This window comes from Rattus norvegicus, chromosome 1 (genome assembly GCF_021556685.1).
Source record: "Rattus norvegicus strain SHRSP/BbbUtx chromosome 1, alternate assembly SHRSP_T2T, whole genome shotgun sequence".
Classification (NCBI taxonomy): Eukaryota; Metazoa; Chordata; class Mammalia; order Rodentia; family Muridae; genus Rattus; species Rattus norvegicus.
This window is the reverse complement of record NC_141534.1, coordinates 187,078,877-187,092,113: the sequence shown is the minus strand read 5'-3', so window position 1 is coordinate 187,092,113 and position 13,237 is coordinate 187,078,877. Positions and strand designations below refer to the sequence as shown.

At 39.6% G+C, this 13,237-nt stretch overlaps 2 protein-coding genes across 71 annotated transcripts in view; one reads left to right on the top strand and one right to left on the bottom strand.

Annotated features, from left to right (window-relative positions):
• The window catches only part of Rexo5 (RNA exonuclease 5), a 72,850-nt gene extending 65,647 nt beyond the window's left edge, over positions 1–7,203 (bottom strand). For 15 of the 50 annotated variants that reach the window (XM_087560861.1, XM_087560777.1, XM_087560880.1 and 12 more), the window contains exon 1: positions 6,690–7,094. Coding sequence is in view for 12 of the 50 variants with exons in the window: in NM_001079706.1 (NP_001073174.1) it covers positions 595–691; positions 2,277–2,403; positions 3,967–4,079; positions 6,690–6,806 (454 nt within the window). In the remaining 38 variants the exon portion in view is untranslated. Of the gene's footprint in view, positions 1–594; positions 692–2,276; positions 2,404–3,966; positions 4,080–6,689; positions 7,095–7,126 lie in introns of those variants that run through there. The other 35 variants (XM_087560780.1, XM_087560888.1, XM_087560903.1 and 32 more) reach the window with 5 other exon arrangements.
• A 28-nt stretch (positions 7,204–7,231) lies between these two features.
• Eri2 (ERI1 exoribonuclease family member 2) overlaps positions 7,232–13,237 on the top strand; it is a 27,767-nt gene continuing 21,761 nt past the window's right edge. For 19 of the 21 annotated variants that reach the window (XR_015642353.1, XR_015642370.1, XR_015642368.1 and 16 more), the window contains exons 1-6: positions 7,232–7,294; positions 8,669–8,736; positions 8,819–8,902; positions 9,873–10,000; positions 10,514–10,670; positions 12,948–13,048. Coding sequence is in view for 2 of the 21 variants with exons in the window: in XM_087592907.1 (XP_087449033.1) it covers positions 7,272–7,294; positions 8,669–8,736; positions 8,819–8,902; positions 9,873–10,000; positions 10,514–10,670; positions 12,948–13,048 (561 nt within the window). In the remaining 19 variants the exon portion in view is untranslated. 21 annotated transcript variants of the gene reach the window in all.

The following is a 13,237-nucleotide window of genomic DNA, read 5'->3' as shown; positions in this document are numbered from 1 at the left end:
TTGCTTAACTATTATTCTGAACACAGAGCAGTACCATTGGACAAGATTTACCTTGACTATGTCTGAATTTTGATAATTCCTATTGTATCGCCTACATTATTTTTTAAAAAGTTAACTATAACTTATTCAAAGAACATAACCAGGTCTGAAAACACTGTTATTATGGTCATGATCATCACCTTTAAGCTCTAACTGCTGTACCTGCAGTTCACAGGTACAGTTAAAACAAAGTACCAGGACCAACTGCATTTCCCAACAGCTCTTCAGTGTGAATAATATCCATATAAAAGGAAGATTCCCCTTCTCATATATATCCTAGGAGGTACAAAAAGTGTTCACAGTAATTACATAAGTTCAATGTTAGTGACAGCCATATATCCTTAGGTAGTCAACCTGACCAGTTTCTGAGGCATGAACTAATGGTTCCTAGTGTCTAACAGCTCTGGGTGCTTGCCCACTTTAAAATTCTTACTTCAGAAAAAGAAAAAGACATTTTTGTTGTTGTTTAAGTTAATCAGAATTGAGGATTTTGCTATTATCTCTCACAAGAGTAAACATCTTTTTACAAACTTCAAACAAGAATTGAAGTCATACCTTCCACAGTCCTAGGACAACCTCTAGCTGATTTTTTCTTTTGCAGCCCAATGATATCAAACAGAAAACTAGATGTTGGAGGAGGCAAGCTGAATTTCTGAAAAATATATTAATAAGTCTTTTCAAAAATGTTTGAAAACAGACAAAACACTGTTAAAGGTCTAGACTTTCACTGTTGCTTCAGACCTTCATAAAAGTCTAGGCTTTAATAGTTTATAAATGAGAAATCAATGAGAACTATTTCCTTAACCTGAAAGAGAATAAGAAAGTAAGAGAGCTACATTTACTCTAAAAATCACTACTGCAAAGTTTTCCTCTCATTCTTCATTTTCAACACAGGGAAATTTACAACTTAAATATTTTCAGGGACTTATATTTCTTTATTTCACTGGACAGTATATCAGGTAGTCAGGACAGATGATACAATAGGGCAAATAGGTGGGAAGTTCTAGTTACAGGTTCATCTGGGCTGAAATTCCAATTCTATAATTTATTAGCCATTAACTTTAGTGAGTTACTCACTTTCTTAAAAATAAATTATCTTCCAGACTCATCAAGACTATTTCCAAGGTCATATTGTGGAAATGTTCTTCCTGGTTTTGGTAAGGTTCTGACAAAAATTAGCTTGTATTGGGAATGTAAAGAAATTATTTTTAGTGGTGAAGAAGCTGCCAAGGTAGTCTTCTAACCTATATGTTAGAGATGAGAGTTGTGGCCACTTGGTAGTTCTAGGAGTTTTTTACCTGGATATCATTCTCTATTTGTAACAGATCTGAAAGACTATAAAGGTTCCTCAGAGAAAAAAAAAAAAGAAAAGAAAAGAAAAAAAATAAATTATCCTGGGGTTGGGGATTTAGCTCAGCAGTAGAGCGCTTGCCTAGCGAGCGCAAGGCCCTGGGTTTGGTCCCCAGCTCCGAAAAAAAGAAAAGGAAAAAAAAATTTCCTTTAAAGCACAACTATGGTTATTGATGATAAACACAGTATGATTACTAAAGGGTTAGTCATATAAAAAATACTCAATAAAGTGGATGCAAAGACCAAAGCAAGAAAACCAAGACCAATGTAGATCAGGCCTTGCTCATGGACTCAAATGCCTTCAGATATGTGGACAAACAGGACTGTGGGAAATGGAGCAGGGCACGCAACAAGAGTGAGCCACATGCCTCTTTCTAGTTGGCAGGTGCTATTACACTACAGATAGCATTCTAATGGTACCCTATTTAAATTTTTGTTTGTTTTTAAGCAAGGTCTGGACATATAAATCATATTAGATTCAAATTCAAACAGGATCTTGTACCCATGCTGGATTCCATTCCTTCTTCCTCGGCCTTCCAAGTGTTACAATCATAGTTATGGACCGCCATGCCCTACATTATGCTTTAAGAGGTACAAAACAGATTGCATGTGAATTTTGCCATTTATAAAATTTCCATATTACAAATGAAATAGAATCAACCTAGAAGCTATCTACTAAACCTGGAGAATAACTGTTTTGCTAGATAACCAAAGAAGATCACTGACAAATTCTAATCTAAACACGGCTCTTAGTACTTTTGCTGTCTAAATAAACTTCCTGTTGTTTGCTTTAACTTGGTTGTTGAGAAATATATTCCCAGACTGATGCCCTGTCTTAAGATGGGAGGATGTAACTTAGCCCTTAGTACAGATTTTTCTTATCTTACATGTCTGAATGTCTTTCGGAGAAATCTGAATTCCAAATAGAACCTGTAGAAATGCAGCTGACTCATTCCCTTCAGAATAAAAACCACCACGTTGTTTAGTTGTTTTTGGTGTAAAAGCTGGCACCAGCTGTTGAGAAAAAAAACCAAACCAATATGGCTAAGATGACGCTCTCAGACAGTTAGAGGCCTACAGAAGACAAGTACGAAAGAGTGATTGACAACTAATGAAACCTTTCACCAACCACTAATGCTCTGTAACTCAAAGACAGTCTTTGCTTCAAAGAATTCTAATAAAAATCTTGGTAATAAATATTTGTTATATCCAAATCAAATGTCAAGTAAAATGAAATGCATTCATAAATTAATCCACTGTTCTTCTGTGTGGCAATGGAAATTAGAGAACTATGGCAGATGGCTCTCTCCTTCCACCTAAAAGTCTATTTTAAATCAGAATTGATTTTACAAAGGTTTATCTCTAACATATTCTATAATATAACCCCTCCTAAAAGCAGCACATTAGGCTGGCTTCAGTCTAATGACAGGCGTGCGTGCATGCATGCATTTGTCTGCCCGTCCATCCACTGAGATTGGGTCTTGTTATATAGCCCTGGCTGTCCTGGAACTTACTATGTAATTCAAACTAGCCTCAAACTCACAGATCTGCCTGCCTCAGTCTCCTAAATTAGCTGAGATTAAAGATATGTGCCACTATGCCCCACCAGATGGCAGTATTTCTTGACAAAGAAGATGGTTCTAAGAAATCTAGACAATTTATAAAACCAGGTTGCAGGTGTGTGGGTCTGGGAGTGGGGTTGTTGGAGGAGGTTATGCATTTAAAACTTTATGGGTATTGTGATGATAGTTTTATGTCAAATGGACACAAGCTAGAGTCATCTGAAAGGAAGGATTTTCAACATAAGATCTAGCTGAATCCAGTGATTCACAGAGGAGGGCCCAGCCCACTGTGGTGGTACCATCCCTGGGCCAACTGTGCTGGGATCTGTAAGAAAGCAGTTGAGCAAGCCATAACAAGCACCTCTCCTGCCTCCATGTGCTGGCCTGTTTGAGTTCCCATCCTGACTTCCTTCAGTGCTGGTCTATGATGTGGAAGTGTATGCCAAATAAGCCCTTTCCTCTTCAAGTTACTTTCGTCATGATTTTTCATCATAGCAAAAGAAACCCTAACTAAGACATACATAAAAAATTAATTTTCACATCACTAGTACCACTGAACGCACTCGAATAATACCGTCTCTTTGTTCTTTATAAGAAAAGTAAAAGACTAACCAGAATTAAAAAAAAATGTTATGTGATTTCTATCAAGTTCACACCAGGGGAAGCAAATTACAGCATCTATAGCAGCCAGAGAGATAAAATGAATAAAGTATACCAGGTAGGACACTAGAGTATACACACCCTTATCTACAGACTGCTACTCAGCTTTGACAAAGATGTTGACTGGTGGGAAAACAGAGAGTTGGTTGCTAGACTTTTAAACTTTTTAAAGAAATCACCAATATAGATTTTTATACAAAAATTCCACATTATATCTGTTATGTATTATTGAATTTTTCCCTATCTGTCTCTCTACCTGTCATCTAACGACCATCTATATCTATGTCAACAAGATACATGTGGACCTCTAGAAACCAGTGTGAAACCTCTGATCCATGCATGGTTTATCTCATACCTGGGTTTAGGAAGAGTGGATTTACCCAGAATTGCATACTTCAGCAACTCACACAGCTGTCTATGGGTTACTTCACAATTGTCAGTAAATAAAATGGTAGATAAGCGAGCTTTCTGCAAAGACAAATTAGAATTCAGCAAGCCATAATGCTCAGAAATGGTAAAAAGGCAATTATCAAGTTTCTGATAATTTTAATATAGACAAAAACACAAGATCTGTTCTAAAGAATTGAAAATAAAGGTCTAAAATAGTTACTTGTAGTATGTTATTAGAATATTCATAAACATTGGTACAGTTTGTGTATTATGCATACTTGTATGCTTACAGTAGGATGATTAAAATATAACTATCCAAATGCATGCTTTCAAGAACTCTATTCCAGGAGGGAAAACCACTGCAGGGGCCAGTACTATTATAAACACATAGAAGCAAGTGGCCTAGGGTTTACAACAGTGGTTCTCAACCTTCCTAATGCTGCAACCCTTTAATACAGTTCCTCATGTTGTAGTGCACCCCAAAACCATGAAATTATTTTCAGAACTGCAATTTTGCTACTGTTATGAATTCTACTCTATTAGATATGCAGGTGATCTTAGGCAACCCCTGTGAAAGGGTCCCAAACGGGTTTGGGACCCACAGGTTGAGAAACACTGATTTAGAGTTTTGGTGATGGCTTCTTTTAGTAGCCTAAGGGTTGGAGTTCTGGTGATGGCCTTTTTAAACTCTGGGGCCAAGCCATGCCATCTAGTATGGCTTGGCTGGATCCAAAATTGTAATATTGCAAGCCATGACAGTTACAGTCGAGACAAAGTAACTAAATCACAGATCAGGGTCACCTAACCTATCACAATCAGATTTATCCCGTGGCAACAGAAAATTTAGGGAAACTCCCTGGTTCCTTTAAAAAGGCTTTGTCACATACTTATTTTAAAAAATGATGATGAATGGATGATGAATGTTTTCCCAAAAGAGATACATCTAACTAAAACCAAAGCTTTAGTTAAATTTGACAATTTATTAGTGGTTATAGGCCAAATTTTTAAAATAAGTTTAAATATTTGTCTATTATATATTTTAAATTGAAAAGGTTTTATACTTATGCCTGATTATTAAGGTAGTTTTTGCTTATTATAAAAGACTCAGATAATAGAAAAAGGTGAAATAAATTCACAATAGATAAACACCTATACAACTCAGATAATTATTACTTTTATTTTTTCTGGGACACTGCAGATATTATGTTTAGGGGTTCAAGCATCATATTACCCGACATAAAGTACCTTGGACAAGCTCCTTAACCACTCTGAGACACAGTCTTCTTACCTGCGTGTATAACTATACTTCTATCTTGTGAGATTGAGAGGACCAGTGAGAGATTGCTATGAATATATCAGTGCTAGGCACCAACACACCTGAAGTACTTAACAAATATCAGATATCATGGCTACTTTCTTCATGGCTGTGCTGGCTAGTTTTATATCAAAGTGATCCAACATAGTCATCTGAAAGGAAGGAATCTTAACTGAGAAAATTCCTTCCAAAGAAGTGGCCTCTAGGCAAGCCTGTGGCCATTTTCTCAATTGATGATCCATATAGGAGGCCCAGTTCATGGTGGGTGGTGCCCCCTGGCAGATGGTATAAGAAAGCAGGCTGAGCCAGTCCTGAGGAGCAAGCCTCCTCCCTGTCTTCTGCATCAGTCCCTGCCTCCTGGTTCTTGTCCTGAATTCTAGTGAAGGAAGGATTGTGATTTGGACATGAGGGCTGAGATAAACCCTTCCCTCAACAAAATCCCTTTGATTTTGGGTCATGGGATCATGGCATGTTATCACAGCAATAGAAACCCTAACTTGGGCTAAGGTTAAGTATTTACTATTAACCACTTTTTTGAGTGGCTGTTCTAGGGACTTAATTCAGGATACATGCAAGACAAGTCCTCTACTACCTATTGAGCCACATTGCCAACTCTTAGCCATACACAGTTTTGAGAAATTTATTTGTACTAAATTATTTCTTAGAACTTTTAAGTGGGAACTTACCACTGCTCCCATTTTATAACAAAGAAATGAAGAAATGGGTAACAAAAGCACAACTGGAATGCAGACCCCAAAGATGAAGCTTTTTTTCATCTCTGTACTACCCTTTCCCCAAGGGACTTTACATCCATTTGCTTTATAACCTCCCCACCCTAATCTAAATTTTTTCCCTATCGATTATATAACCACAACTTTAACATGAGAAAATGGTTCAGGCTAAATACACTTTTAAATGTATAATAAAAATTATATATTAAAAATTCTCTTTTTGATGAAACATTATAAAATACAAATATTAGGACATCCTATTACTGATATCATTCATCCATCTAATCATTTCCCTAGGATACATTCCCCATCAAAATGACCATTCATACTTTACTTCTTCATAAATATTGTATGAAAACAGAGAATCCTGCTTAGGTGTACATGAATATTCCTGGAACATTTTCTGTTATACGGATCTTAATAAATATTTGTTAAATGAATATTCTGTGTACCAGACACTGTCAGTTTTAAACTATCCGTAGAGCCTAGGATAGGTGGCATCCGGTTGTCTCAATTTTACAGAGCAGAGTTCAGTGAGGTCAATGGGTGAGCCGTTATCCTTGTGCAGGGACCCTTCTGGAGAAAGTGACTCCTAGCCACAAGTGACTTTGGGCAGGTTTCCTGGAGCTCTCCTCTGCTCACCTTGGCTTGAGGCTCTGGATCCTGAACATCCCACGAAGGTCTATCCAGCTCTGTAGTCAAGGCCGAGTTCGGGGTCTCCTTCCTTTTCCTGGGGTTCTCCTCCTCCTCTAGCTCCATCAGGCTGTAGGGAAAAGATCAGGTGGAGCTGAGGACCCGCAGCGACCAGGAAACCGCGTCCCAGCGGCTCTCCAGCGAAGCGCTGTTGAGGCGTGACCGTTTATTTTTCCCTCGAAGCAGCTCGAACCAGTTTACTACGCTTGGCTCTCATAGAAAAAGCCGCGGACCTACGCCTTTTCCCTCAGTGCAGACTATAAGTCCGCGTTTCCTCAGTCTCAGGCGTCGCGGAGTTCGAAACGCTCCCTGAGGCGCGTCCTGCGCAGAGCGAGGGGCTCCCCCTCCACAAGCGACTGTCCACGCCCCCCAGGTCCGGAACCAACCCTAGGCAACGCCCCACAGACCGCTGCTGAGGGCCGCCGCTGCCCTACAGGAACCGGCTTCGTCTGCCGCGCCCGCGTTTAAACAGACCGGAAGTGAGGGCGTCCGACTTCCGGCCGTTGAACTCTGCGAAACGTAAGGTCCGGGATGGCGACCAAGCGGCTGGCACGGTACGCTAGGGGTTTCCCCTCAGGGTGGGCGGCGGTCATCCGCAGGCGTTTGGTCTGGATCTGAAAAGGGTCCTGGTCTTCTCGGTCTCGGGCTCCAACTCGCCTTTCGCGCCAAGTTGGAGGAGTCCGAGAAACCCCGGTCCTCTGCGTGGCGCGCTCTATCAGGTCTGTTAATTCATGGCCCCTGGGAACGCCTGGAATGTATGTGACAGCGCTGCACACTGTACTCAGACTGGTGCCACCGCACCTACTGCGTCCAAGTGACCTGCCTTGTCCAGTTTTATTGTCAGAATTACTAGAGACTCTCTCGTCTTTTGGATACGCTGTGCACATTTGACATTTGTGGACACAGTGTGAACTTGCCAGGCATAGTGGAACAGGGGCCTACAACACCAGCGTGGCAAGTTGGAAGCCAGCCGGTGTCCACATGGAGCTGTTCAAGCAGGCTAGGGCTATATAGTGAGACCGTCTCAAAACAACAAAACCAGATCCAAAACAAACCCCTATCTGATGTATTAATGAATAGCATGGGTTTCAAGAGTGAAAAGTCTTATCAAAGGTTAACATGCTATAGCTATCTTTAGGCAAATTGTTTACTTTTCTCGTGCATAAAATACATGTTGCAAACATATCTTCCACCTACAATTGTTTAAAAGACATCACCATCCTAGTTTAATATTTGCTGAAAAAGTGACTAGTAAATATTAGTTTTTCGTTCCAAATCCCTATATTGGCTGCACATCTTGTCTTTTTCAAATAGCCAAAGTAGCTATTCCAGGTGTCTGCCTAGTTAAAATTGTGCTCATCAACATTTGGGACCTTTCTTTCTTTGGACTGCAGTATATTACTGTTGGCAGTCTTTTATCATAGATTCTTCCAGTAGTACTCTGGTAATCTTACTTCCTCCCCTAGATTTTTAGAGTTTAGGAACAGGCTCCATCCCCTTAGAACATAGCGAAGGCTTGGAAAATGCAAAAATAGCAAAATCTCTGTAGTGCATCTTTCCAGTCATTTGAGTTCCTCAATAAGATTAGTTGCTTGTGAAGCTCATTCAGGTAAAATGGACACTAAACTCAAGAGAGGATGGCAGTTAGCACAAAGACCCAAGACTTAAAATCTATCCCTAGTTTCCTTCTGTCAGCACACAGCTGTTGTTTGAGACAGGGGCCTGCTATGTGCTGTAAGCTATTCTTAAATTCAATTTTGCCTTGGCCTGCTGACTGCTGAGCTTACAGCTGTGTGTGCCCCTACACCCAATTCCACTCGCAGTACATTAGTGATGATTTCACCCTTATTCAGGGCCATTAGTTTGATAGTGCATTCTAACTGGAGTGTAAATGGGTTTATTAATCTACCTGTGTCTTGCATTTTTAGGCAGCTTGGATTAATTAGGAGAAAGTCAGTTACACCAGCAAGTGGAAATCCAGGAGGAAGCAGATTCAGTAAGTCCCATGTTTACTTTGCAGTTTGAAGCCTTGCTCTTGGAACATGGACAGGACCTCTGAATACCACGGTCTTTTGCAGGACAGCTGTATGACTACTTAATTGTTGTTGATTTTGAGTCTACCTGCTGGAATGACGGGAAGCACCACAGTAGCCCTGAAATAAGTAAGTTTGGATTGCCAGTGGCCAAAGCTGGTGCTCTGTGAGTCTTTTTTTTTTTTTTTTTTTTTTTTTTTTTGGAGCTGGGGACCGAACCCAGGGCCTTGCGCTTGCTAGGCAAGCACTCTACCACTGAGCTAAATCCCCAACCCCAACCGTGAGTCTTAAATGTTCTAGATATAAGCCAGTCAGTGAGAAAACAGATGCTGTAAGCTTGAAGTTTAATAGAAAAACTCACCTAAAAAAAAGAATAAAATACCAAATACCTGAATGTGTTATGCAAAGTAGCTAGTTGTTTTAAGATGACATTTAAAACTTTGATTAGATAAAAACTGAAAAAACTGGCTTTGCAATAACACAGTACATTTAACTCATGTCTTCATGTTTAATTGTAAACAAAATAAACGTGCTTTGACATTTTGACTTATTTCCGGCACGGCTTTATTCTAACTTTGCTTCTCACTGCTTTGGTTATTCTGTAAGCCTTTGCTGGAATTAATTGTTTAATAATGCTGTTATGAAAGCAGTGTGTGTTTAGGGTGATTCACATATTCAGGCCTGGTGTGGTGGGACACACCCTTAATCACAGTACTCGGGGCACAGACAGGAGGATCTCTATGAGTTTGAAACTAGCTTAATCTAAATCACTGGTTCTCAACCTTCCTAATGCTGTGACCCCTTATTACAGTTCTTCATGTTTTGGTGACCCCAACCATAACATTATTTTTATTGCTACTTCACAACTGAAATTGTGCTACTGTTATGAATCATAATATAAATATCTGATATGCAACCTTTGTAAAAGGGCCATTTGAACCCCAAAGGGTATGTGACCCACAGGTTGAGAACTACTGGTCTGTATAAATTTCTAGTCCAGCCAGGACTAGAAAGGCTCTGCCTCAAAATAAGTATATAATTAATAGACAATAAAAATAAATAAAATATATCTGTGTTAACCCATGATTCTTTTATTCAGTTGAATTTCCAGCAGTTTTGTTGAATACAGCGACTGGAGAGATAGAATCTGAGTTTCATGCTTACGTTCAGCCTCAAGAACATCCAATTCTTTCTGAATTTTGCACAGAATTGACAGGGATAAAACAGGTATGATGCAAATTTTAGAAGCTCAAAAATGTCAGCTCGTGAAAGAAAAATAAAAGCTACATACCACTTGGAATTAAATTAATTCAGCGTTAGGAGAAATGCTATCTCCTCAGAAGACCACTAGAATCCTGAAAAACTCAGAAGAGTGCTACAAACATAAAGGCCAAGAGTTGCAACTCAGTGTGAGATGTTCACCTAGGATGGGGGAAGCCCAGGGTTTGCCTTCCGGTTACTTTTACAGAACTAATAATGTGACACACTGTCTTTATTTCTGTGAGACTGGACTTACAGATCACACTTCTGTGAAACTTTAGAGTTACCAGCCTAGTTTCTGTTTCCATGGTGAATTCAAGTCTGGACTATTTCTTGCCTGTATGTGTTAAATCTTCTCACTAGGTAAACTCGGTCAGTCAGAACCTCTTCTCCGTTCTGCCCCCACAGTGCAGAGTTGCGATAAATGCTCAGTGCCTCAGAAGTTCATTGTTGAGCTCAGATTTGCGGCTCTCTTATCAGGTTCAAGTTGATGAAGGAGTCCCCCTGAAGATCTGCTTATCTCAGTTCGGTAAATGGATTCATAAGCTTCAGCAGCAGAAGAAAATCAGTTTCGCTACTGGGGACTCAGAGCCTTCTACTCCTGAAGTGAAGCCCTGTGCTTTTGTTACCTGGTCAGGTAAAGCATGAGCTATGCCTATAAGTCACTCTGGGTGGTGCTAAGGCTGAGGAGGTAGCTCAGCAGGCACAGTGCTTGTTGAACAATCCCAAGGATCAGGGTTGGCATCCTCAGACCCCATGTAGAAACCGCATGGACATAGTGGTCCATCTGTACTCCAAGTACACTAGGCAGAGACAAAGAATCCCAAGAGCAAGCTGGCTAGCCAGACGAGCTAAAACAGCAAGGCCTAGGCTCAGTGAGGAACACGGTCTGGTCTCAGGAGATAAGGTGGAGAGCAATTGGCTCCTAATGTCACTCTTGGACTTCTGCATATATGTACGCATGTCTGCATATATGTACACATGTCTGCATATATGTACACATGTCTGCATACACGTACACATGCATGTGCACACACACCTGCACTGCCACCCTATGACTATGTGGCACATACATACCACCCATACATACGCTCTACCCACCAAAAAAGAGTAGAGTAGCACTTGTACTATTTAGTCCTTTATTTCTGGTTTCATTCTTGTTAACCTAGAATTATGTTTGTTAGCCTAATTGACCAGAGAAAGAAAATCAAGGGCCACACAGATCCCAACCAAGAAAAGCCAATTCATTCTTTTTTTCTTTTTTAAATGATTTTCCAGTGCCGGGGACCAGTGTCAGCTAAAGGAAGGTTCTGGAGAAGGGTGGATGCAAGAGTGGCTAAGGGAAGGAAGGATCAGACATGAGACAGTCATTTGCTTCATGAGAGGCAGGACAGAGAGGATGCACATCTCTATGGCTTCCCCTATTCTGACAACTTTTGTCTCTTTCCAACTTTATTTATACATAAAATTATTTCCTAAGAAATTTTATTCATTGCTCACACAGCTTTTCAAGGTACATTTTCTTCTGAAATCCTCCTTGATTACATATTGAAAGAGGAACAAAGTTAGTAAACAGCAGTTTTATGAAAACTAAAAGTTAACATTATGATGAAGTTTGTTCTCTTTAAATTCAGCATCTTCTTCCTTAAGATTTGCATGGTAAAGCCTCATGGTTACAAAAGTGCTAGACAGGATGACTCTATTTGAGTTTGATTCTGTTTCAGTTGGCATAAGATTAATAGATCAGAAGTTATTTCCTACTACCTATTATATCAAACTGGGCTTTCTACAAAAGTTCAATCTCTAACTCCTAATTAATTCTTCTTTTCCGTCCTCTGTATTTCCTTTATATTTGGCATAAGACCACTGTTCTTTTTCATTGATTCTTAAAATGTTGTTCATCCCCTTTGCTTAAGCAAGGACTGTCTATCAGTAACGTTCTGATCTGACCAATCTGTCCAGAAGACTGGCAGTTCCCTGAGCCAGGATGCTCTCTGTCTTCAACCCTTGTTTCAGTACAATCCCTATCTTTATCATAATTCTGTAAAGAACAGAAGAACATCAGGATTCCTAAAACTGCTTGCTTTTGCCTTCTGGAAGGTACCAAGGCTTGTCATAAACTCTCATGATCAAAATCTTTTCCTAGGCATACAAGTTCCTTGTTTCTAAACTTGAACATTAAAACCCTGGCAATTCAATTACAGCTTGTCAGTTTCTAAACTTTCCCTAAGTTTTTCTTCTTCCATAACTCTTCTCAAATCCTCTTGCTCATGCTTACTAACAACAGTCATTAGTGATCTGAATACTTATTTAAGTATAAGTTCTTAGGAAAGACTCAGTTTTCTGCATAACTGTTTTTTTTCCAGGGAACTTTCATTAATTTCCTTCGTGATTACCCAGCTTTTAGTTATCCCAGCTTTAGCTTTCAGAGAGAGGCCTTTAATAATAGTAAGAAGCATACGTGTAGCAAAAGATGTGCAGTGAATATCCACCAGGGGCAGTGAAGGGTCAGTCCAGGTTATCCAAGCACTGGAACTTTGTCAAACCATGCCTTCAGGATGCTTGGCATTGCCACTGCAGACCCATAAGGAGCCCTGTCTCAAAGTAAAATGGGTGGCGCTTGAGTAACAACACCTGAGGCTGTCCTCTGACCTGCACACCAACTCACTTGCACCAGCATACATGCACACCCACACATAAGCACTGTACATACACAGAAGATAGTATTTTGAAACAGTCTTCAACATAATTTCTTATTGGTATGTTCTATAAGATGTAATATAAAATACATGAGCATCAGATTCTAGCGCAGGAATTAAATTTTACTGCTCTATCATATCTCGTTTTGTATATGTTATTGGAAAATGGAAATGCACTGACATTATTGACTCTTCTTTTAATATCCGTAATGCAGACTGGGACTTGGGCGTTTGTCTAGAGTATGAGTGTAAAAGAAAGCAGCTATTGAAACCTGTGTTCTTAAATTCTTGGATCGATCTCAGAGCAACTTACAAGGTAAGGATCAAAGATGGGAGGGAGCATGTTCACTTTGTTTCTGTTGAAAGGGCTTACACTGTATCTTATTGATGTAAATTTTATAACTAAGGTGTTTTTCTTTTGGAATATTCACATAAATATGTATCTTAAAATATTTGAGACAGCACAACAGTAATAATTTCCAAACCTGATAGCACTAAAAGATAT